The sequence below is a fragment of the Eutrigla gurnardus genome, assembly GCF_963514095.1.
Source record: "Eutrigla gurnardus genome assembly, chromosome: 16".
Lineage (NCBI taxonomy): Eukaryota > Metazoa > Chordata > Actinopteri > Perciformes > Triglidae > Eutrigla > Eutrigla gurnardus.
This window is the reverse complement of record NC_139927.1, coordinates 22564504-22591139: the sequence shown is the minus strand read 5'-3', so window position 1 is coordinate 22591139 and position 26636 is coordinate 22564504. Positions and strand designations below refer to the sequence as shown.

Genomic DNA, 26636 nt, shown 5'->3' with positions numbered 1-26636 from the left:
GTTCGAAATAATTGTGTTCATATCTGTATTGTATTTGAAAATAGTAATTGAATCTACAGAGCAGCGTGTTGTGTGTCCCAGGCTGAAGTGTGTGTGCTTATTTGCTCAGGCCAAATGGAAACAGATGGCACATTATTGATGATGGACCTCTGATCACTATTATTGATCATTACAGTTATTACAGTGAAAACACTTTACCATATTCCGCTGAGGAGAGGCACAAACACACTAAGGGAGTTACTGTAGCCCACAGGGGACAAACTGCTCCGTGTGTGTACAGCAGTGTGTGTGACTGCTGAGCAAGGACAGGGATTAACATGTGTTCACACACACACACACACACACACACACACACACACACACACACACACACACACACACACACACACACACAGGGGTAAATAGAGCGGGGGTAACATTTCCAGGGTTGGTGGTATGACCTCAGGCACCAAGTTGCATCAAAGTCAAAATGGCAGCCCATCGGCCATCTGGGTAGGGAACAGTCGCAATTTGGTTACATTTACATGTAGATTCAGGGCAGTTAGCAGACTCCATTATCCAAAGTGACGTACATTAAGGACATTTGTTCACTAGTTAATTCTCTCTTTTCGTGGAACTGATGGTTAGTTTTGTGACCCAGACACAAAGACATACTCATGTACATATTGCCAAAAGTATTGGCTGACCTGCCTTGACTCGCATATGAATTTAAGTATCATCCCATTCTTAATCCATAGGGTTTAATATGACGTCGGTCCACCCTTTGCAGCCATAACAACTTCAACTCTTCTGGCTTTCCACAAGGTTTAGTGTGTTTATGGGACTTTTTGACCATTCTTCCAGAAGTGTATTAGTGAGGTCACACACTGATGTTGGACGGGAAGGCCTGGCCCTCAGTCTCTAGTGTCCAGTGGCGGCGTGTTTTACACCACTGTATCCGACGCTTTGCATTACACTTGCTGATGTATGGCTTGGATGCAGCTGATCGCCATGGAAACCCATTCCATGAAGCTCTCTACGCTGTTCTTGAGCTAATCTGAAGGTCACATGAAGTTTGGAGGTCTGTAGCGATTGACTCTGCAGGAAGTTGGTCTGGAGGTCAAATTCTCTCCCAAGAAGGTGCCTGAGGCTGTCCAATGCCCACTCCCGAGGCATCCGCATGCACCAGAAAATAACGTTCCAATCCGTAATCTGCAGCACAGAATCAGAGCATAAATTCTTCTTCAGACCATGGCAAGCACTTTCACCCTCCTCACTCTATCCCACAGGATTACAGGCCAACTAGCAGGTAAGGTTGGTCACGATGGCAAACTGAGGAATTAACCTGTCAGTACCAGTCCACTACTATTCTCTGCCATGGTAAACGCAGTCCTGGAATGAGCTCCACTGCTGGCGATGTCAGAGGAACCTTGGTCTGAATTGTAAATGGGAGAAGAATGAGATCCAAACTAGCTTCCTACTGCTAGTCTAGCAGACTGTTCTGTCTTGTGTCCCTGTAGACTTGCCGTAGGGCTGCCGTGAAGTGTTTTGATCGCATTTTGTTTTGGGTTACAGATGAGAGAGAGACAGAGTGGAGTTGTTGCGGTTCACTGCATCCCGCGTCTAAGTGGTTTATTATTCTGTTACATACACTCATTCAGGCGAAACCCAGACACTCGGTTACACTAGTTTGCTCTAGCTTCAAATCTACAGTCTATGCTGCTAACATTAGCTAGTTTAGCCCATATTAAAAAAACAACAATAACCATCAACAGCCATCTCCCTAAGGACCTTAACAAGGCATTGTCACACTTGTGATGTATTAATCAGAAAATAAATGTGACATTCATGGGAAGTTAGCTAGCATAGATGCCATTGTTAGCATCGTCATAAAGTAGCAAATTTGCAACTTTATAAAGTCACAAATTTGTGACTTTTTTTTCTCCAAATATTGCCCCCCTCTCTCGGCTCCATTTAAAAAAATAATAACTGCAGTGGCCCTAATAAGCCGTCATACTTGCTATCAATCCAAAACGTATTTCAGATCTAAACATCAACAACCCAAATATTTGAAGAATGTGTCAGCTTTCAAATATGAATTAATAACACACTGAACAAACACTCTGTAGTATTTATGTCATAAATAAAAGGGGCAATGATAAGTACAAAATGATAATGGTGGAACTCGCTCTAGCCCACTGAATAGTCTGAGAAATGTGCAGACAATCTAACCCCCTCAGCCTGTCTGACCACTGCTTCTGTCTCACCCTGTGCAACAAGAAAGGGATCATGTGGGGCTGCATAAAGCAACTTTCTTGGCCATGGTATATGTGCACTGTCAGGGAGAACCACTGCAGACAGTAGGGAGTTGTGACGACTGGTGAACTGATCCACTTCTGCTTGCCCAAACAGGGTCCAAATTTGCTTCACCATATTGGGCTTAGGCACTTCTTTGGAAGGGGCCTGGCACTCCACATTAGGTTGGCAAACACACTGTCTATAGCTCAAGGTGGCTCTCTACTGGAGATCATACCCCCCTATAGGGCTGAACGATATATCGTTATCGTATCTATATCTAGATATGAACATTCAAGATATTAATATCGAAAAAGCAACGATATAAACGATATAGATTTCCCCCGCGCTCGCCCTGCATGTACAGCTCTGGCAGTCACTATAAACTTCATTTTTACGATTGCCCTTGAATGCACCGCTATGGCCAGCCAACCACAAACCTTATTTCATGCTTGCTGTGGATCGACAGCTGAAGCCAACCAATGACGAACATACGAGGACGGGACTCCCGCCGCGGGAGGAAGACGTGACGCAGACACGACATACGCAGCGGGGAAATCAAAAAGAAAGAAAGAAAGAAAAGTGAGACGAGTGTGGAAGATAATGCGGCCGGTGGCGGTGCCGAATCTGATTTGGTGCCAAAACATAAATCATCCTCCACTATTTGGAGGTATTTTGGATTTAATAAGGATGATGTCAACCAGAGCGAAAATTGCACCGAGTGTATTGCAATGCGTTCAGTAGCGTTACACCGTATGAGTCGGCGTCCACCAGACATAAAGACATTACAGACGCTATAACATACCACATTGCAAAAGACATAGTACCCGTGTACACAGTCTAATATGTTTGATTTTTTATTTATTGATTGGTGACTTTGTGTTAATGTTGATGACTGGCAGTAAGTTATCATCAATAAAACTGCCGTTTCCACATTCTTTTGTATTTTTCTGAAAAATATTTGTTTTCACCAAACCGTAGTCATATTCATATCATATCGATATCGAGATATCTGGCATGAATATCGAGATATGAAATTTTGTCCATATCGTTCAGCCCTACCCCCCTACCACTCTCCCGAGACAGGTTACCCCCACCCCATCGAGGACTCATCTGTGAACACTGTGACATGGGAAGTTACTCTTCCCTCAGATGTTGTAGTGCAATAGTGTAAATTATTCTCTACCAAGGGAGTAATGGTAACCAAGCCTCAGTTGTGTGTGCTGGCATCCAAGCGTCGGCGGGCAAACCACCTGCTGCATGTGTAGCAACACCATTGGCACCACTGGGTGCATGGTTGCCATAAACCCCAGTGCCTGCATGACAAACAACGGCATCAAGTTTCAGTAGGGCCGTTTGAACAGAGTTGCCCCTATAGTGCATGCTTCAAGCACAACCTATACTGTACCCTGGCGGCACTCTCTCCTTCACAAGACAAGGGATAACACCTTCACTCTGCCAATCCGTGATGACGGAGACTCCCAGGAGAACATCCAGGTCCTTCATTGGGAGAGCCGTGACTCTCAACCACATATGGCGAAACCGCATGGTGGCCAGAGACATCACACGGCATACTGCTGTGGCAAATTCCTGAATCGGATTGTTCACTTAGCCAATGCTACGGTATCAGGCTGGGGGAGACACAAGGGAAAAGCCAACCAACTAGCTGACAGCAGGAGGGGGAAGGGGGGCATGTCTGGACAAGATGTCTCCGTGCGACCCTGCACTCTAAAGAAATCTACCAAACATGTGACTGGGTCTCTCGTCTTTAGTGGCTGCTGCCAAGATGACTTGACTCTGGCAGTGTGGGTGAAACAAAAAGCTGCCCTGGTTGGGTGAGTCAGGCTGTGAATACAGTGGAGTAGATGTCCCATTTTCCTGGGTGGAAGTGGGAAGGCAGCTGCAGCCCAACATGCTGGAGGAAGAAAGGAATTCTCTTACCAGTGTGTGCTACCTTATATACTGTGGTATGGTTCTGAAGAGGAATGTCGTGTTCGGCTAATGCAAATTTCTGTGGGTGAACGCATGTGCATGATTTGAGAAGATTATTAATTATTTGAGTCGAGTATAGGACTCCAGTGGAGATGGAACCTGTGTGAAGCAGAACTACATCTCTGACGATATTTGCTTATTGCTTGGTTGCAGCGAGGCCTGCGTATGATTGACAGGTCTACCTGGGTGGTAGGAGGCAGTGACAGCTCTGTGGCTGTGGAAACAAACACGGCAGGCCGGAGAGCCTATTAGAATTGAGTGAGAGCCCTGGGGATTCATCTAACATATGCTGATTTCCTCAAGACCAAAACACACTCACACACATGCACACACACACACACATACACACACACACACACACACACACACACACATATATATACATATGTATTATCCAATGTGCGATATAATGTTTGTTGATGAGTTTATATGTGTTAAAGTGTATTTGTATGCATGTGTGTGTTCTCTGTGTGGTGTGGTCTTCTGTCGACACTGTCTCTGGGTCTTTGACGTAGTTGTCATGGGAGAGTGCTCCTTGGACTCAAGCACACACATATACATGCATGCACATGTGCACACACACACACACACACACACACACACACACACACACACACACACGCACACACCAGGGGACAGGGGTCAGCTTATATTAAAAGACCAAATAAACAAAGCTGTCCACACCACCAACCCACCGCAGACAAGACAAGCAGACAGAAATGGCGACAGGAGGAAGTGTGGGTATGTGTGGAGGTGTAGAAGGAAATACCTTTCATTTTTTGAAGCAGCAGGTTGGATCAGTGTGTAGGGAGACTGTTCCTGGTGTAGAGGACACAAGGTTAAACACACCTGCACTGGTGAAGTCATGGAGCATCATTCTACTGTCCACCTGACCTTTTAAGCTCCTTCTTCAGGGTCAGTAGTTTACCACAATAATCTCTTTCGTAAAAGATGCTGTTGTCATAAACGTCCTGCGAGGCCATTCGCTCGGCTGTCTCTGTAAAAGGAATGGCCTCAGAGCTGATGTGAGTGTTTGTTGCTGACCAGGGAGAATCAGGACGTAAGATCATAAACATGTATAATACACACCACACATTATGTCTCTGTATGTTTGTTTTCTTGCTCTAAAGTTTCAAACACTTCCACCCCTTTCCTCTACTCTATCACAGTCAGCCATCTTGTTCTCTCCTTTTCACTGTTTATCTTTCTTACCTCTTTCATATCACTATCAATTTTCAGGTCTTGTGTCTTGACTCATCTCTGTTTATTTCATTATTCTCTCTTTCTCTCTGTTTATGCCTCATTCTCCTCTTTTCTGTTAGTTTCTCTCTGTCCTCGCTCTCCGTCTTTCTCCTTCTCTCTCGTCGTAAATTGCTTTCTTGTTGGCTGTTGAAGTGTGAAGAATGGCAGATCTGATGGTTTCTCACAGCTGCTGCAGGCTTTCCCAGGGTTCACCTCACCCCATAGCCCTCTGTGGTCCTGGCTTTCAGACCTGCAGGCAAAGTACAAAAAACACCAATAGGGTTTAAAAAGTTTTGTGTGCTTGTTTTAAGAAGCAATCAAAACATGTATAATTTGATTCATGTGGGTTTCCACATTTTTATAATTCAATATTAGCTTACGGTATAATAAGAAATATGTAAATTAACTTGTCCACTGCGAGATGCGTGAATCAGAGATTCTGGTTTCAGTTGTATTAAGTAATTGTGTCGGTCAAATCTTAAATCAGTCTTAAAGAATGATACCAGTCTAATTCTCACAAGTTTGCATCAGTAGATGTTCCTCTTGTCTTCAACACATCTTGTGAGCATCAGTGTATCAGTGTTACTTTAGTAGAGCTCAGCTACCTGTTTTAAACTCTGTTCATGTTGAAACGGTGTACAAACACTCTAGAGACTCTTAAGTCTCTGGGTTTAGGTAACTCAAACTTGGAGAAATCACTGCATTCTTTATTTGATCTGAAATTACTGTATTACTCTAATAAAATACATTCAAATTCACACATTGATATCAAATCACGTCTGCGTCCGAAGCTAGAAGCAGGTTCTGGGTTCACTTGTTGTTAATGCATTCGTTTTTATTTGGTGTTGGCAGTGCATTCTATTTATTTATTTTATTTTAGTAATTTGAACTTTTTATTGTGTGCTTCATCTTTTTTATTGTCTTTCTATTGTGTTATCTATTTATTGCATTTTATCTTGTTGTGCAGCACTTGTGTTTGTTAAAACTATATAAATAAATTGGATTGGATTAATGTTGACTGCTTCCAGTTTACATGAGTGGCCCGGGTGGAGCTAGCTGCTAACATCAACTTACATACTGGTGAAGTTTTAAATAATAGATTTTAAAGTGCGACTGATAAGCAAATGCAAGCCTGAAATTCTGAGGTGTAACTTTCATCCAATCATTGACCTCCTTTATACTTTGGTTCCGCCCTCTAAACTGTCAATCACAGCAGGGCCAAGACAGCCATTGGGCTGAATGTTATTATGCCTGAAAAAATAGTTCCTTACAAGAACTGAGTTTCAAACTGGAATTTGTGCTTGAAGGAGGATGTCAACGACGCGGTGAGTTTTTTTTGATTAATGTTTTTATTCATTTGACAGGTAAAAGTACATACAATGAGAAATAAGGTTGTTTTCTTTTTTTCCAAAAACAACAACCACTTATTCCCTCCCTTTCCCAACCCTCCCCAATCCTACAGAATTTTGTTACAGATCAGTAATAACACACATCCTTCCTTCTTACCGTAAACAGACATGCAAATATAAAAGTACATAGACAATTAAGAGAGAGTAATAAAAATAAAATAAAATAAAAATAAATAAAAAACACCACAAAACTGAGAAGTAATATTTTCAATGGGTTGAGATGAAGTAAGGAGGGAAAGGAAATTCAAAAGTCAGTTGTCAGAAGTGAACATTTCACTTTTCCTGTAGTGTCTTTAAGACGCGGTGAGTTTTAATGAACCGTGGCAAACATTTTCAGAAACATTCTGCAACTTGTATTGAATATGGACAAAATAAACAAACAATAGCTAGTGTGTGTGTGTGTGTGTGTGTGTGTGTGTGTGTGGGGGGGGGGGGGGGGGGGGGGGTGGATTACAGAGAGTTAGTAAGTGATCAGGCAGAAGAACCCAGAGGGAAAAACATGAAATGAGCTCAACATAAAGGTGTACTGGAGACAGAATGACTGTACTAATGGATGCATGTGAATACTATTTAAAGGGAGGTTTAATATAATTAAGAAGGGGTTCATTTTAGACCAATAGAGATAAAAGGTAATGAAGACATTTCTCTTACTGTGTTCAGGCTGCAAGTTATTCAATGAAGCACGGTAAGTAGAAGGAAATCACTGCAGAGAACAGCCACGTGTAAACATGAATCAACACACAAGCGTTACATACGGGAGATATGGGTTTGAATGCCACACACCACATCTGAGCCAGCAGTGATCCTCCAAGTGTGGAAAAGACACACACACACGCACAGTTTTCATGTGGACTGAGCCATCACTCAAACAGACAGAAGAGAGAGAATCACATCAGTATTATCACCTACATGGATAAACAACTTGTGACCTCTCTCTGTCTCACCCCATCCTTCTTCCCCACTCCCTCCCTCCCTCCCTCCCTCCTCACTTTCATTCCCTCTGTGCTCACTCAACCTTCCTACTCCGTCTCCCCTGCACTCATCTTTCCTCTTGTTCCTCTCTCTCTCTCTCTCTCTCTCTCTCTCTCTCTCTCTCTCTCTCTCTCTCTCCTTGCCCCCATTGAGTGAATAGCGATCATGTCTGGCATTTCATCGGCTCTTTGCACTTCACTCCTCTATTAAGATTGATGGGCTGTTTGGCTATAAATGACCATGCTAAGACTTGGACAGGCTACACCAGGCTACATGCAAATGGACACTCACACGCACCTTCCTCTCAGCAGCAGCATGTCAGAGCTGAGGCCCAGGAAGAGGCACTATTGTAGCTACATAGAGACAATATACACAGCCACACACACGACACACGACCCACACACACGACACACACACACACACACACACACACACACACAGCCACACACACATGACACACACACACACACACACACACACACAGGCACGGAGCTGTCTGTCGCCCCCGGCAGCATCTGCTGTGGATCAGTAACCAGCACAATGCTGACCAGAAGGTCCAATCTTATATTTGGTGCTCAGATCAAAGATAACACCTCAGAAACTTATATTTTCAACATCAGGCTGTATGTCTACTTAATTGGAGAGAGAAGATCTGCTGTTTGTGATCAGGAGGGAAAACACAAAGTTAATCCCAACTGTATGCCAAATGATGTAATCCCATAATGACATAGAAGTACTGCTTGGCACTAGCTTTAAAGGGAACATCTCTAAGTCAAGATTGAATTGATGACTGTCATGTGACTCTTGTACACACATGCAGATGGGTTTATTTAATTTTGTGGGTTCATGGATTGATTGACATATTTCATTTTCACTTTTAACAAAATCAAGGAACAATACATGTGTTAACATTGAAAGGACCACTGCTCTATTGATGTTTCATCAGCAACATGGAACGCCTGGCTACTAATCCTTTTAAACTGTTTAGCGCTAATGCAGCAATGATGTATTTCTAACAGCCATGATGGGAGGCGTCATGTTTTCGTGTTGTCTGTTCATCCATCCATCCTTTTGTTGTGGAAATACTATTGCAGGAATGTCTGGAGGGAATCTATCCAAATTTGGCACAAACATCCACCTGAACTCAAGGTAACCTGATTCACTTCTGGTGGTCAAAGGTCTGTGTGACCTCACAAAACCCCAAAACTGCCACATGACATGACATGTGAGGTAGTAATTTGAGTTGAATCTAAAATATTTTAGAGACCTTGTTGTTCCTTTCTTTAAGGAATAACTAACAAAAAGTGAAGAAAATATATTTAGCTGTGATTTAATATCAATAACCAGATGAAAAGGATGCTGAAATAACTCCATAATGATGATGATCAGTCAAAAGCGAGAAGTCGTGCTTTGTTTGGTCTGTCTGCAAGAGGACAAGAAGAAACCTTTTAAAAAGCTTGATTTCTGAATGGAGTCTGGGTTGATGGATGCTAGGCTATGCTAACATTGTAGCTGCTCCAAAATAACATCATCTAACCATCAATATGTCAGCGATGTTATTGTTTGTACCACAGACCGTCAATGGAAATTATGAAGTGAATATGAAACATTTACAGAATATGCAAATAATGTAAAACTGTGTGTATTTGCATACATGTGTATTTCTGTGTGTCTGTAGAACATGAAAACGTTGTTGGTGGTGTTCATGTTCTTGTTGTTGACATGAGATTACATGAAAATATTGTGTCATTATTATTTCGCAACCCTCCCCTCATAGATCAGAGTTCACGGTCGTGTCTAATAGGGGGGTAATGAGAACCGTGTCCCGCGCAGCTGGCCATAAATCAGCTTAGCAGGGGGGATTTGATGACAAAGATTTAACAGCTGTAAAGGACACTCTGAGCCTCAGATTCTTGCAACTGTCATCAAATACCCACTAGGCCATTAACAGGTCACACTGAGCTGAGCCTGCAACATCATCAGCAGCCCCGCCCTCCTCCTGTCACCAGCTGAAGCCCCACCACACAGGTGCACTTTCACACAAGAGCCTTAGTGCTCAGTCCTCTCTCGTCCATACATCGCTGGCTCCTTAAATGAAGAACCCGAGTAACATGCAAACCTGATATTAAAGCTGAGTTCTTAACAGACATCATTTCATGAAAACCTGCTGACACGACTCGTAGTGTTGACACGTTTTACAAACCTTTGAGTGTCCTTTTGTCTCCAAGAAACGTGAGCTTTTTGGTGTATTTCATAGTAAGTGAGAGTGGTAATTCTTAGTGCTGCTCCTCAGATGCAGACTTCTCTCTTTGCCTCTAACGGTTGCCTTTAGGTGCCAAACCTTATTCTGTGGTCCAGGGAACCTTCTGGTCCCTCATGTCTGAGCACGCACCCCCAAGTGGTCACTGGGTCCGCCTGTATGTTAATGTTCAATGAAATCACACAGGACGCTAAAACCACACAACCGGCCTCTATGTAAATGCCAACTTCTGTGTTGAGCCCGGGGAGACGGCCAGCGCCATAGTTTCACTCTTTGTCAGTATTGTGAAAACCAAGGCTAATTCCTTGTAGGTGAAAACGTACTTGGCAATCAACTCCTTTCTGATTCTGATTCTGATATGGTAAATTGGTTGAATATCATTTTCACCGAGACTCACACCAGAGACCATCATTGTGTATGTGGGAACATTTGAAGGAAACTTTCCTTCAGGAGGAAAGGAAGGAGAAGGAAAGTTTCCCCAAGAGTTTCCAAGCAGCAGCTTTCATGGATTGTCTATTGACCATATTTAATATAATACAGACACATTTAATCATAATCACATTCATTTATAATTAATTAAATGTATGTCTCAGATGAAAACAAATATTATCTATTCCCACTGACCGATCAAGTATCCTATGTCCTTCGGCTGCACCGAAGTTGGTGTTGGTTGGTTGAGTTATAACTGTTTGTGTTTGTAGTCGCTCGTCGTGTGGGAAATGGAAGAATATTCTCTTTTCTTTCTCCCCCTCTCATTACTGTTTCACTTCTATAGTGACTGAGCTGGCATGAATATGTACCCGCCCGTACAAATGCTCTAAAATACCGAGTGATGTCTCTGAGCTTTGATTTGATGCTGAGGAGCTTTGGGGATATTGGGTGTCATGATGTGATGCAGTAAAGGAATCACATATCTCTATTTTCTGAGCAGTAGCTTCCCCCGGGACGGCAGGCATCAAGGCTTACAAGGCCATACAATATTAGCCATGTTTTAATCAAGCGACCCACTCCATAGACATGGACATGGGCTTTAAATGTATAGAAATGTTTCAAACCACACATGCTGTTCCTGCCCTCCCCTCTGTCCTCTTCAGGCAGGTAGAATGACAGATCTCTCACGTTGGCACCTGGTCTAATACAAGTGTTAATGTCCTCAGCCACAATCTCCGGACCACCAACGCCATGCACACACGCCATGTGTCAATCTACGAGTGTGTGAAGACCTATACTCATGTCACCTGTCCTTCTGAAAGCTCAATTTTAAAGTAAGTGACAGGGATAAGAAGCTAACATATAGCTAACGTATGTGTGTGCATATTTGTGTGTGTGTGTGGTATGGATGCACCAGGCAGGGGGTCCGTCCCCTGTCACTCAGACACAACAAGCCAATCATTCCTTGGTTCTAAATTAAGCTCTCCTCCCCCTCCTCTCCTCTCTCCTGTGCTCCACCTCTCAACTTCAGAGTGACAGGAGACAACTGAGGGGGGGAGGGGGGCGGTCTGAGGAGGGAACGGCTGACAGCAAGACACAGTTAGCAACGTTTGGGGTGAATCCTTAGGAAAGACTAAAAGCAGGTTGAATCAATCAGTTACCCACTGCATGGACTCACCAGATCAACCTTCACAGAATGGAGATTTAAGAGCAGCACTACGATCATCATGATGTCACACAGATGTGACCTATCACGTTTCAAATTCAGAGTTCCCTCTTTAATTCATCTGCATCTCAATAACCCAAAGTATACAAGGACACACCATACGATGGTCTCATATAAGTGATAATAAGTCTGGATCTGCTGTAACCAGTCTGGTGTGAGTTCAACATGGCCGCCGTGAGAGTTCCTCTCCAAAGGCAGGGAGACGGTCTTCACGAGCTCCCAGATCTCCTCACAATCCCAGTTGTCCTTTTTCCTTATCTTTCTACACACACACACACACACACACACACACACACACACACACACACACACACACACACAGACACAGCCTCTTGTGACTAGTCTTATAGCTATGAGTCTGCATAGCTGTTGCTTAGTGAAGCTGGTGTATTATTTGCTGGTGTGTTTGTGTGTGTGTGTGTGTGTGTGTGTGTGTGTGAGCTGTCCTTTCTTTCTGTCTTCTTATGTTTTTATTTCTCTGGAATCAAAGCCTGTACCAGTGTGTGTCTGCTTCACCACACGCACACACAACACACACAACACACACAACACACACACACACACACACACACACACACACACACACACACACACACACACACACACACACACACACACATATTCTGAACACCACAAGCACATGACTGAGAGCAACACAGTCCTTCATTCTTTGTTTTCAAAAAGAAATATTAGATTGCAAGCATTATAATTGCTTTACTTTTAAAAATGTGGAAAGAAAACACATTTTTTTCTTAATTGCCTTAATTAACCATACAAAATCAGTTAAATTAGTACGATATTGATTACATATTAACATTATGACATGAATAGATATATTTTATTTGGCTCAAAAGGGTCACAGAACAGGGTAATGTCCTCAGCCAAAGGGTGTGCTGGTATAATGCATTTGCAAAGAAAAAAGCCTTTGGATGCAGTTCAGGGTTGCTCTTGCCTAACTGACCCAGTCGAAAGTAGAAGGAGGTGTACGGCGGCTCTAAGTGCAAAGGGTCACACTGCCCTTTAGAAACACGTATCTTCCCTCGTTATATACAGAGTCATCATCTGAAGTTACATCTGTGTCACACAAGTGAAGACATCCAAACAGCTGCATCATGGGAACATCTGTCAAACCAGACGCACAGTCCATCGTCCATCATCCTCCAACAGCTTTAACCTGGTCAGTCCATAACTGTCATCGGGATATCTCCATTATGGCCACGATGGCATCATGTAATATGGCACAAGCTCCTGGTGTTGTGTGTAAAAGTTTGAGTCTGAGTGGTGAAAAGAGCCCGTCTGTCAGACATATCACTACATGGACGACACATCTGGTATTCCAGTGACCACCAGTCATGTAGTGACAGAGAATTTACTTGACAAAAAGGAATTTAGTCAATGTGTCCCTAAGTTTAAAGATGGTGTTTAGTAACTCCATCCAAAGTAGGCACCATCTGTGGGGGCCATGTAGATGGCAGGGTGAGAATAATAGCTGCTGCTTCAGGGCCTCCTGCCTTTGGGAGCCTGGGCCAGCCCAGTTTTTACCCAATCCATATTCACTTCCAGTTCAGTCACAGTTACATCATTGGGACTCTTTCTGCAAAGCTGCAGTACATTTCTCTCTTGAGTGGCCGATGCAGCTGTACATGCATAGAAAGTGAAGAACTTGGTAAAATATTCCCTTCAGTGAAGGGAGTGTTGACAAGCTTGTTGTGCTCACAGAGGCAGTAGCTTGATATCTCACTCCTCCTTCTTTGTCCGTGATGCTTGTTCAGCACATGGATGATTAACTCATAGAACCTTGTGAACCAAAAGCCACTTACACCCATTCCCGGGTGTCATTTGTCATTCTCGTGACAACCCTAGATGTCTGGAGTCAAACTCAGCCCATGTGGGCAGTGACCTGTGAGGCACCTCCTCCCGGCTGGCTACCTGCAAGTCCTAAAGTCCGGGAGTCAAACAAGAAGCCCTGCTGTCCTCCACTGAGTACGCCCAGACTGTCCGTTAGAGTCCCGCTAGGAGAGGAGCCAAGGAAGGCACTCTGGTGATTGGCAGTGGCAGCGGCTGCAATTTTATCAGGGCTGGCAGCGAGGCGTGGTGAGGGGGGGAATGTGTACCCATAAAGGCTGTAGGGCGGTGTATGGAGGCGCAGCCCAGCGTAGCCCTGTGGGCCGGAGTTGGATAGATAGCCCAGTTGAGAAGCAGGGAGAGGCAGAGAACAGAATCCTTCGCTTTCATATGCCGATGGACCTCTGGGGCTGGGGAATGGGTCCGGGGGGTTGCCATAGCGGTGAAGAGGGTGTGTGGGTCGGCTGCAGGTGTAGTCAGGTGGGCTGAGAGGGCAAACCTGGAAAGGTGAGGAGCATGGGGACGTTGAGAGCAGGTGAGAGGATGGTCCGAGCGCACCATGAGATCCTGGGATTCCTACAAAAGCAGAGCAAGACAAATGGAGTTCAACTTTTAAATCCACTTTGTTTGTTCTGAGCAAAACGCCCTGATCCACATGGAATACTGTTTCTACATTCATTCATTCACCTACTGAAGCCCTGGTTTCCTGTTACCTTACATATCATTATGTTTTCAGAGAAGAACATGCTGTGGCAGGCCAATAATGTCAATGTGTTTCTGTCAGATGCCAAAAAAAAAAAGTTTCAGCAAAACATCTCCAGAAGGAGGTTGAGGTTGGAGGCTGGGCTTTCAAAGACTGAGGCATTTACTAGATGATCTGACTTGTTGTTAGTTTCCAGAAAACTCCTGTTCGTTAACTCTACCGTGTTTGGTAATGCCAGGGATGTCCTCGAATGTGAGCGTTCGCAGAGATGGACGCCAGAATGCATAAGACTCAACCAAAGCCTCCAGACCCATCCTGTAAAACACACGTTAACACGTATAAAGTAACATTACATTTCAAATCTTAACAAATGTTGAACATGTGAGAGACATAACAGCATGTAATGAGGAATAACAGTATTGTCCCTATTGTGTGTGGAGCCTCCTCGGCTGGCCTTGCGGGTTCCTCCCTCACAACACAATACGGGATCACAAACATTAAATGTTTCATATTTGCATTTTGAAATTAGTTCATCCAGGATGTACTTCAGAGTAGATGGTTGGATGAAAAGCATCTAAACCAGGGGCCTCAAACTGGCAACCCGCGGGCCACATCCGGCCCTTCCTCCCACTCCATCTGGCCCATCCCCCCCTCTCCATCTGGCCCATCCCCCCCTCTCCATCCGGCCCATCCCCCCTCTCCATCCGGCCCACTATGGATGTCAAAAATATAACATTTTTTACATTCAATTATTTTGTTATTGTATACTTGTTTCATATCAAGTTAAACTACCCCTTGTAATAAAAAAACAACTATATATTTCTTAAAAAGTTCAATAAACACATGTTCATGTTTTGTTTGTGCAATACAATTGCAAAGGTCAGAGGTCGTGGTGCTGCATATCCAGCCTTGGCGTCGCTTCCTTTGTTTCACCACAAACAGCAAAGATGTGTCTTTCCCAGCAGAAAGAAAGGTGGACTGGGAACACACACTGTTTCAACAAAGATGGACGTTGCAGTGTTTTGTTGTGGAGTTCAGTGGAAATGCTACGTGCCTGATAAAAAAAGAGGCGGTTCTAAAGGAATACAACATCAAACATCATCACTGGTCTGAACACGGAGAGCAGGATGAGAAGTAGAAGGGAGAGGAGAATGTTAACACTCCTATCAGATGACTAGACCATCAGTGTCCCTAAGCCAGTTTGAGTTGGAGAGCCCTGAACGTAGGTGATGTGTAACATCAGAAAATGGAGGCTTGGTGGAGCTTTGTCCGAGGGGGGAACCGGGCCTCCAACTAGCTCCATTCTTGTGTACCGCACATTAGTCACTGATGCAGCTGCAGCCACTCTCTCCCAGCATGCCAGCACTACTCCAACCACCTGGCGGCCATCTTAGTCATCTGTAAGGCCTCTCTTGGCGTTTCCATGGAGACCACAGGTAATGAGGGGCATAAATGGCACGTTGTGATTGGCTGCTGCCAGCCGGGTTCTCGGAGGTAATTGCTTTCACACGGCTTTTACGGGCGAATCAGGACGAAGGAGCAGGAAGCCACAGCAAGGATTTATGAGGTGGGACTCCCCCTTCCCCCCATTCTGCGTCTACCTCCTCCTCTAGGTGGGGCATAGGGTTTGCTGTGGCGGGGTAATGCAAGTGCTCTGTTACCCCTCGTTAGCGTGAGGATAAAAGTCCTCCCCCCGCGGGGTTGTAGCCACTGTGATAATTTAGACAAGCTGCCCGGAGCGGTCCTGTGTGCTCCAGAGCAGCCTATGAGAGCACAAGTTTATTTAGCAAACTGCTTAACTCTTCCTGTAATATTTAAGGGGAGGTTTTTTTCAGCCTTCCTGAGTTTAACTTTTATAGGGTCAGCTGTTCTCTACCTTCCTCCCTCTCAAATTCTCTGTCTCACACGTTCCTTCTCCTTCTCCTGCTCCCCCCCCCCCCCCCTCCCCTCTAATGATTTCTGTGAGGCCTCAGGGGAGTGGCTGGTTGGAGACTGTTGGAGTTTTACTGCTGTGTTGTTTTAATGCTGTGTTTATATATGTTTAGATATGTGTTTATACAGATTTTCTTCAGGACCATCTTGACTTTTATTATTTTGCTGTTGATGTTTATGTTCTCAAGGCCGACTGGAATCTGACGCTCCATTTAGGTTTGCAACGGAGGTTAGGTTTTTCCCTCAGCATGAGCCTGGAACTATGCAGTTGTGGGAATTAATGTGCCTTTAAAGTTAGCACATATAAATGAAAACGCATCACCATTTAATAAGGTGAAATCATAACAGTGCCACGTCTGGAGGCTGTTGCACATTTTTCCATAAAAATAAATAAATAAATAAATAAATGCAAATCTCCCCATAAAATTTGTCTGAAATAGCTGTGACAAAAACCACAACCAAGCCAGAATATAATGCAGTCATGCATCTCAAATTACCCCTAATGCAATAGATAATGTGAAAATCTCTGCGGTTGAATTGAACTTACCGGTTTCTCCCAGAGTCTCTAAAGCCTTTGGCAAATGGGTTTCTGTCAATTTTCAACCTTGTAATCTGAAAAGTAAAATAAGAATAAATTATCTCATTACAAAGTCTGTGATAACAAATACTGTGTCATGGAAACCAAAATAAGTGTCTGTAATGTTTGAATCAGGTCTATAAATAAATGCCGTGATAAAAAGAGTATGCATCGCTTGCCAACCGTGCTGCATGGATATTTGGGGGCAAATTATTTTAAATATCACATGTTCAAGCAATTTAGAAAAGTACTTTCAACAATAGCACCGTCACTTTTGAACAATCATTCAAATCGTGTTGCCTTAAAGCACTCGAAAACTGCAGGACCTTTCTCTCTTTGCAAATCACACACACACACACACACTTACACTCAGACCAGACCAAGGTGCAAACATCGTGATGATAGATCTCATCATTAAGAGATAATGCACCAGTGTAACCACATCAGGCACCACTAGTTAGGAACTACCAAACAAACCATATGTGTTTGTTTGCTGAGTCGTGGCTTTCTGGGCCGCGTTGGTTCGTTCATGGCTTCGGTTTGAGAGGGAGTGCGGCTGTGCGGTCCAGCGGTGCTACCTGTTGATTCTGATATGCTGTGACGGTGGTGAACACCGTCTCGGGGAAGGCGAAGGTGTGGGTGCCGTCCCCGGCTGGGACGGCCCTCACTGGGGATAGCTCCTCTCCACACTCCTTCCGTATGACGTGGACCCGCGGCTGGTACTTGTGCATGGAGTGCAGGATGATCTAAACGGGGAGAGAAAGGGATTATTCCAGCTTTTCATTACAGCAAATTCATGTTAGATTTCATATTTGATGCACATCTGGCCAGAGATCCATAGATACACGGAAACAATGATTAAAGGGAAGTAAGCTTCCATTAATGTCAGAATTGTATTTTTTTTCTTCTTTCAGTTGATTTTGTTTTCTTGCAAAGTTTGACTTTTAAATGATAACATTTACAGTTTTAAAGGAGAGCCTACTAGAAGTCTAAGACAATCATCAAACAACCAAAAGTGACATCAAAAATGGTCATTAATTCAATAATCGAATTATATTCGTTCCACCATAACGGAGATAAATACAATACGAGACCAACATAAGGGGCTCTCACAGACATATGACGTACATGGCCCTGGTCGTCCAGCTCGTTGTTGGTCAGTTTGAGCTTGTCGAAGCTGACCACCTGCCGCATCCACGTCTCTCCGGAGGCCGGGGAGTCCGGGTGGATGTACACTCGGGGCGGCACCGGAGAGTCCGCGTTCCCCGCGACCATCCACTTGGAGCTGTGGTAAACGTACCTGCACAGGCACACACACCGGGACGTTAGTGTCCTTCCAGCCCGACAGCATCGCTTTCACGTGCACGACGGGAACACGCCGCAAAAAACACACAGCAATCAGCAATAGAAGGCGTTTACTGAACGGAACCAAATCCGTTCATCTGATTGGTTGGATTTCAAGAACTGTAGATGTGACGCTGCGCAACGTGACTACGGCGACGTTACTATGCGGCCTACTGTTTATACTACTGTTAATAGTACTATTACTGTTTATATGACTACTACTGTTAATAGTACTATTATTGTTTATAGTACTGTTAATATTATTGTAATCTGTTACTATTACTGGTAATATTACTATGACTGTTAATATTACTACTACTGTTAATATTTCTATTACTGTTACTATTACTGTTAATACTACTACTGCTAATTTTACTACTACTGCTAATACTACTACTGTTAATATTACTGTTAATATTAATACTAGGCTACTGCTAATACTTCTATTGTTAATATTGCTGTAATCTGTTAATATTACTGTTAATACTACTACTGTTAATATTAATACTATGTTAATACAACTACTGTTAATATTACTGTTAATCTGTTAATATTACTACTACTGTTACTATTACTGGTAATAGTATGACTAGGCTACTGTTAATATTACTACTACTACTGTGAATATTATCACTACTGTAAATATCACTACGACTGTTTCTATACTGTTAATACTACTAGGCTACTAAAAGCAGATGGACCAGGACTCTGCTCTGCTCCAGAGTTCTGCCACATTGAGTGTGTAGAGCCGAGTATTCTCTGCTGGGATGTCTCTGACAGCATCAGTGTTCTCTTCCTGCTCCAATAGAAACGGGTCCTGAGATAACGTGTTAATCATACGACACTAAATAAAATGGGACTTAATTGAATTCAAATGTGAGCTACGTGTCCCCTACATGAAGGAAATGAACGTGTCGATGTGAGCGTGTTTAGACTAAAGCCGCTCTACTTTCTGCTAAACGCAGTGAAGCAAACTCAACTAATTAGTTCCTCATCTGGTTGAAGGGCCTCAGCACCTGCTGTTACGCGTTTGGGTGCAGTATAAAGCCGTCGCGCTGTAATGCGCGTGCACGAGAGCACACCGTGGACAACGACGTGTCCCTCTGTAGACGTCACTCATCACTACATAGTTGACCTGTCGCGTGCGGAGGCCGCGGCAGCAACGCGATGTTTCCTTTTGCGCCATAACGACATGGGTTGACCTCCCAGGGTGACCAGAGGTCAGCCTCCAAACGGGCCCAGACCCGTCCGGAGCCATTTGTGACCGAGCGGGTTGTTGGGGGGCCAGTATGAGTCAGTCGGGGCCAGTATGATGGCCTGTTATATTTAACGTTTCTGTATCACTATAGTTTTTATTTTATACGGGACATTTTTTCAACTGTAATTTTTCAAATGCATAAAAGGATCGCGATTGAGCCTCTTGTACTACCGGCATGCATTGTGCTGGTGTCAGCGCGCGCCTTGTGCGTTACCTATATCGTTTATTGTCCACGGGGATTATATCCATGGCGATGTAATACTGCTGATGTGGGTCCAAGCCGGTAATCTTCACACGCATAGCGGGAAACATCCTCCTGGGAAAAGCAAATAAACATCATCTACACAGGCATCACTGCGTAATAATAAATATAATACAAATAATAATAATAACAACAACAACAAAGGGTTAAAAATAGCCTATCTACTGTAATCAATCATACCGCGTTTTAACTGATAATGTGCATTATTATGACTCTTATCGAATTTAAAATCTGGTTTTCCCTAAATTGTTTTCCAAATGTCCGTCATATCGAGTCTCACCGTCCAGCCTTAGTAATGATCATTTCCGTTCCAATCTCGTGGAACCGTTTCCACAAGTCCGATCCCTGCAGGTCCACGCGGGTCTCCTCCCCGCCGCCGGGGACCGACGCCGCGGACAGAGGTGCGGGCTGCGGGCTCTCCAGCAGCGCGTCCTCGCTCTCTGCTGCACAAGAAAGAGGCGCGATCACCGCGGTGCTCCAGCAACACGCCGCAGCCTCCACACTGTTCTACACGTTCTCATCGCAGAGAAGATCAATTATAAAGCATAAAAGCAATAAACATATGCTATCGGAACATTATGATATTGCTATTTTACATATAGACTGCATCATTTAAATCGCCTCATAACAGTGACTGTAGCAATAACACAAAACAACGTTAAAACAAGTTATTTATTACAAGGCGATTAATGCTTCTAAGACGCCTTTCGATGTTTATTCTTGTCCTATTATTCATCTCTAGATATTGTGGTTCATTTACATGTCTCTAAACTCATTCCGGAATAGAAACAGTAGGCTACTCCATGTATTATAGTATTTGACAGTAGAGAATGGCAAACGTAGGCCTACTACACTCGTACTAATGTATTTCCTGGTAGTTTTTTTTTTAAATTTTCATGTCGGAGTACTTGAATGTAGCCTAATTCTGATTTAATATTGAGGATGTAGAGGGCACCCAGACAGCGTGTTTATGTCTCACCGTCCTTTGCGCTATTCAACAAAGGCCTCGTTGAAATGTATGGACATAGACGCGGCCTAACAAGCCCGACGAACACGCAGAAATCCTCAGCCGTGCAGCGGACCGAAGACCGGGTCTGTCAGGGCCAGCCGGTGCTCGCAGCCCTCTAAGCATCCTTCCCGTGGTCGGTCCGCCGCCTTTACACGCTGCTAATTGGCGTGTTTATGATTGAACACAACTCATAAAGCGTCTCACATTAGTCACACTCGCACCACTCATATTTACTAGAGCGGAGCACGATATGATATCACATTTCCATTATGAGACTGAAAAAAATCCTATCATTCTTTTGCTTAATCTGGATTTATTATTGAATTATCAACAACAAACAGAAGACACTGGCCACGAGGCTGATGAACAAAAACGGCCGTCTCTCATTTCAAAAAGGTGGTAAAACAGATTTAAATTCTGTAGTTATTAAATTGTAGGCCTAATGGGTATAGGCTTTCAAATACGCATGGCTAATTAAATTATTAGTACGTTTAAAAAAACGTTCAAAACAATTGCACGAATGAAAACGTGATGGTTTAATGCAACACTAGTTTAGCCTATATTATGAGGCTATAATAATAATAGTGTAATAATAATAATGTTGCCCTTTACGTGACCTGTTTTTGTAAGTCATTCTTATTTGTTATGAAATCATTATTATCCTTATTAAGACCCACTTCCTTTGTTGTTCTTTACTTACGGGATCCGTCGCTGGTACATTCCGCCTCGCTGCCCCGGTCGCTGGTGCACGCTCGGTCGGCTCGCGGCCCCGGACGCCCGCTTAGATCAGAGACGTCAGTCCCGTCCTCGTAGCCGGGGGACGCGTCCTCTTCGGCCGTCCTGCGTCTCTTCTCCGCTCCGATCAGCGCCTCTACCGAGAACGCGTGCGCCTTGACGCTCAGAGCGCACGGGGACCGCCGCTTCTCTGCCATGTCTCTGGACGTCCGGACGGAGGCACAAGAGGAAGGAGACGGCGTCGCGAGCGCACAGGCAGCAAGGAAAGTTCACAACACTGACAGGGCGCTTCGGCAGGGGATCCACGGTGACAGTCTGGTGAGACTGGTAGGCTATAGTCCGTCCTCGAGCCGGGCACCGGAGGAAACGGGGGATGAGCTGCGCTAATGTCAACTTTAATCGGGAGAGCCGTGTGGACTTGTGGAGCGTGTCAACAACCAGAGCTTAGAGGAGACACGGAGAAGGAGGGCTGTCAATCACCACACGGAGCAGCCAATCAGAAGGACTCGCAGCCCCTCGGAACTTCGTCGTGGTCCCGCCCGCTGTGGGGGCCGCTCGTGCCGCCTTATGTGGTAAAAGTAGATCTGCTGAATGTCTGCAGGCGGAGGAGCGCGAGGAGCGGCTCTCTGGAGCAATGTGCGCATTTTCACACACCGGCCCGACATGCTTTGCATATCTGACCATTAGCAGCTACCTCCTGCACTGGGCCAAGTGTGGCCCTCATCCTGGAAAAGATACATACTAATGTTATTAATAATAATAATAATAATAATAATAATAATAATAATAATAATAATAATAAATCGTATTTATAGAACGCTTTTACTTTACAGTTAAAATAAAGCATATGGACCTACAATAAACATACGTGTTTACGATCTCAAACTGGTTTGTGCATTTGATTATCATTACAAATTACATATGATCACTGGCCCAGAAGGAAAGTATCTGTTCGACATTTTGTTCATTTGTTTTCTTTTTGTGCCCGTAAGAGGTCTACCATGGTTCGGGTCCGGGTCCGGGTTTATTCTGTGAGTTCTCCTAACGTTGTCATCCAACATCTCACTGAACAACCAGCACAAACATGAAAATATTATAGGCTGGAATAAACAAACAAAGAGATGATGCAGCTTGGCATAGTGAAATATTAGGAACCGTATATCCTTGACTTCAATGTGCAAGCAAACCCAGTCCTCGTTCCCTGCAACACACACACACGTCCTCTCCTAAAAACACACACACGTCCTCTCCTGCAACACACACACGTCCTCTCCTAAAAACACACACACGTCCTCTCCTGCAACACACACGTCCTCTGAAACACACAGGAAGCACGGCCGTCCATCATGACAACCACCAGAGCTGTTTAGGATGTTGGTTTGAGAATGTAAATAAAAACATTTCAACGTTTGCTTGAGTCAGTAAATTCAGTCAACTGATTCTAGGCTTCAGTCGTAATGAAGATAATGATCACGTGATCAAGGGCGTGATTTAATACACGAGCATCTGAAGCTGGCTCGGTCCTGTTTGGAGATCATCTCTCTCACCTTCAAGGCTAAATGAGCGTGTGGTCTCGCGGGGAAAGAGAGGGGGAGGGGCTATAATGGACCGAACCTGGCTATAAATAAACAGGCAGTGAGGCCTTACCTATGTGCGCGTGTGTGCGCGCGCGTGTGCGGCTTCCAAAAGAACTCGTAGCCAAATCCCCCAAAAACACAACTTTAATATCCAACACGCACATTTAGAATATGAATATGATGCATATATATATATATATAATCAAAGTCGTCAATCAAGTTTGATTACATGAAATTACATCAGGGATTCATTAGCCTGTTATAGCAGTGATGTTTCCTCCTAAAATCACCGCAGAGCTCGAGGCCTCTGGTGGCGCAGTGATACAATAAACAACACGTCGCCGTCGATTGTTGCATGAATTCAGTGTGAATGATTGGACGTCACGGGGAAGGCCCGCGCACACATCCGCGCGAGTTATCAGATCAAAAGCCTCGTGTTGCGCTCCCGCGAGCCTTCAAGAATGTCTATTACGTACGATATGTTTGAAAAAGCGTTTCGATTAAACACGAGCAAAATGATCATCAAATATAAATATAGTACAAATCAACCTTAGAGCTAAAATTAACTTAGAACTAAAATGTTTGACATATATAATACAAAATAATTTTAGTCATACGATATTATTATTGTTATTATTATTATTATTATTATTATTATTGTTATTATTATTATTATTATTATTATTATTATTATTATTATTATTATTATTATTATTATTATCATCATCATCACTTCCCTGTTAATTAAGTTACAACTTAAAATTATAATTCTAATTGTCCCTAATCCAAACTCTTAACATACTTTTAATAATATTTTAGCTCATTTATGGAATCTGACAAAAGATGAAGTGTACGTATTTGTTACTTGTGTTACATTAATTGTTACTTTTTGGGGGGAAAGGGCAATTATTGTATTGACCTTTAAAAAAAAGAAAAGATAAAATTAAATTAAATGTTATTCTGAGGAAAAACTTAAAACTTGGTAGCAGGGAAATCCCCCTAAACGTATATTTTCAGTACATTTTACCGTCTTAGAAATGAGAGCCTATTATTTATTTCACAAGTATTAATATGTGGCTGCTTTGAACATTGGGATAAACGGTTGGTTGAAAACAACTCTGGCTCTGATTCGCAGTCCCGTTATGAGCTGCTGGTGTGAATCAGAAACACGTTTCTGTAGTGAGTTGCAGCGTTCACACACGTCGGTGTCATGAAATCACTTTGTTTTTCTAACTCGTTATGTTCATCTTTAACTCGTGTTTTCGTTAGCAGGTGCACTGCTCTTATCGAAGCCGCTGTCCTCTGATGCTGCATTTCATAGCATCCTTAGAGGGTATGAAATAAAACAGCACCGTTCAGGAATGAAGCGGCATTGTTCAGCAGTTATTAATCCACACACACTTGCCTTTATAAGGCAAAGATGACCGGGAAGCATTTTGAGCAATTGTGGAATAAGATAATAATCGATAGATTGCATGTATTTATTCCAGCCTGTGTGTAGATATAGCTTACTACGTCCCAGTTTGTCAGCACCTGGAATAAATTGCATATTTGAAACGCCTCGTGCTCTTGCTGTCATTTATTTGTTTCGGTATTAAAGCAGCATTTAGTGCGGTAATGAACAATTAAGTATGGATGAATGAGGGCCGAAACTAATGAATTCCAATTATATAATAGTAATATGTATTGAGTAATTGAGAATTAAAGGCCCATGTATCTGTGCGACACAATCCTGAACGGGAACTATTTCTTTGCATTCTCTCATTAGCCTAAATGAAACCATTATGTGCAGGTGCGCCAGTACCTGGTGCTTTTTAACGGCTCTGGGGTGACGTTCAGCCAATCACAGCCTGGCCCATTTATCCAAGTGTCATTTTGAAAATCCATTTTGTCACTGTGAAGGTAGGAGTAACCCACTGCGCGCTCAATAGGCTGTTTATTAAAACAACCTTTGACATAATTACATGTGCGCTTTGAAGGGATGCTGGGAGGGAGAAGTGCCGTAACTGGGGAGTCTGGGTAATACATTGTTAACAGTTATTTAGCGCGTGCTAATGGGCACGTGGATCACTGCCAGGGCTTTTATGGCGGAAGTGGCATAGGTGGTGGGGAAGGTGTGTGTGTGTGTGTGTGTGTGTGTGTGTGTGTGTGTGTGTGTGTGTGTGTGTGTGGACTAGTGCTTTAGTGCTTTAACATCTCCACAGTTTACTCATGTGTCATTTTGCTCTTTCTTGAGGACAGCTAATTTAGTTTGAACTGATCCAGGGTGACAGACATGGTGATATATGCAGCAACCAGCTTCAGCCAGCCTCTCCCTCCAGATTCAGGGCTCCCCCGGCACCTTAAAGCCGTCCTGGGGGGCCACATACCAGACGAGAAGTGCCAGATCCCGTATGTCTCCAGCGGGAGTGGTGGGAGTGAACTCCGTGTCTATGTAGTGGTGCCAGCACTGAAGCCTCGGCAGCCAGGCCCCGGTGAGCACATCCTGCTTGTGCTGGCCCAGTCACTCGTCATCCAAGTGAAGTGACCCATTCACTCGTTCATAAAGTTAACCTTCCATTGAAAACGTGGTATTTACTGACACGCTAGATAGGAATTGATGGATCTATGACATTTATTGAATATTTTACGAGCAGGTTCTGGTCATGAAATCGTTTATTCAGGCCTCTGTGCTCCTCGGATGTTATTCAAGTTGAACTCCTGCTCTGGCTGCAAAGGCCTGTCTCACACACACACATGCACGCACACACACACACACACACACACACACACACACACACACACACACACACACACACACAAGAGACACACACACACACACACACACACACACACACACACACACACAGAGACACAAACACAGAGACACACTCACACACACACACACACACAGAGAGACACACACACACAGACACACACAGAGACACACTCAGACACACACAGAGACACACATACACAGACACACACAGAGACGCACACATACACAGACAGACAAACACACACACACAGAGACACACAGACACAAACACACAGAGACACACACACACAGAGACACACACACCCAGACACGCACACACACACACACACAGACACACACGTACACACAGACACACACACACACACAAAGAGAGGCAAAGACTAGGGATGTATAGGCCCGATACTGTGCGTGTGTACTTGTAACAAAGATGCTGCGATACTACCACGCCGATAATTTACGGCAGCAACATCAGGTAGGGGGAGAAGGAGCAACGTCAGCCGTCACGTGACTCACAGCTGTAACGCCATCTGGCGTCTCTGTTGCTAATGTCGGGGCTAACTGCTACATTCACACACTTTAAAGCTGCCTTTTCGTTGCAGGAGGAGTACAGCTTTTTTCCGCCTCATCGTCAGTGTAAAAGCTACCGAGGCAAAAAGGCGTAGCAGAATATTACGCCTCTGAGACGCCAATGGAGGTCGTCACAGAGTCGAGGTGAGACAAGTCGATACGGTGTTCTTTCTAAACGCTCCGAGCACCCGAGGCGGAAAAGACGTGACGTAGTGAAGACGTGTAACCAGTAACCAGTTACACCCCGCCAGTGAATTTAACAA

At 43.9% G+C, this 26636-nt stretch overlaps 1 protein-coding gene across 2 annotated transcripts; it reads right to left on the bottom strand.

Annotated features, from left to right (window-relative positions):
- Positions 1-12392: 12392 nt before the first annotated feature.
- tbx18 (T-box transcription factor 18) lies at positions 12393-21895 on the bottom strand. Of its 2 annotated transcripts, none has more exons than XM_084031077.1 (8): positions 21437-21895; positions 20008-20170; positions 19680-19781; positions 17992-18163; positions 17442-17609; positions 16834-16898; positions 14575-14669; positions 12393-14227 (listed from the first exon to the last, which is right to left on the bottom strand). In XM_084031077.1, exons 1-8 carry the CDS (start codon positions 21666-21668, stop codon positions 13686-13688), a joined length of 1539 nt encoding a protein of 512 aa, XP_083887203.1. In that variant the 5' UTR covers positions 21669-21895; the 3' UTR covers positions 12393-13685. The 2 variants fall into 2 exon arrangements, with proteins under 2 accessions (XP_083887203.1, XP_083887204.1); XM_084031078.1 differs by having other exon boundaries at positions 20008-20167.
- Between the last annotated feature and the right edge of the window lie 4741 nt (positions 21896-26636).

Coding starts and splice junctions, on each gene's coding strand:
- tbx18 (XM_084031077.1), bottom strand. CDS start 21,668: ATGGCAGAGAAGCGGCGGTCCCCGTGCGCTCTGAGCGTCAAGGCGCAC. Junction 17,610..17,991: donor AGCTGGACGACCAGGGCCAT/GTACGTCATATG, acceptor CTCCCCGTTTAG/ATCATCCTGCACTCCATGCA. Junction 14,670..16,833: donor AGAGACTCTGGGAGAAACCG/GTAAGTTCAATT, acceptor TGTGTTTTACAG/GATGGGTCTGGAGGCTTTGG.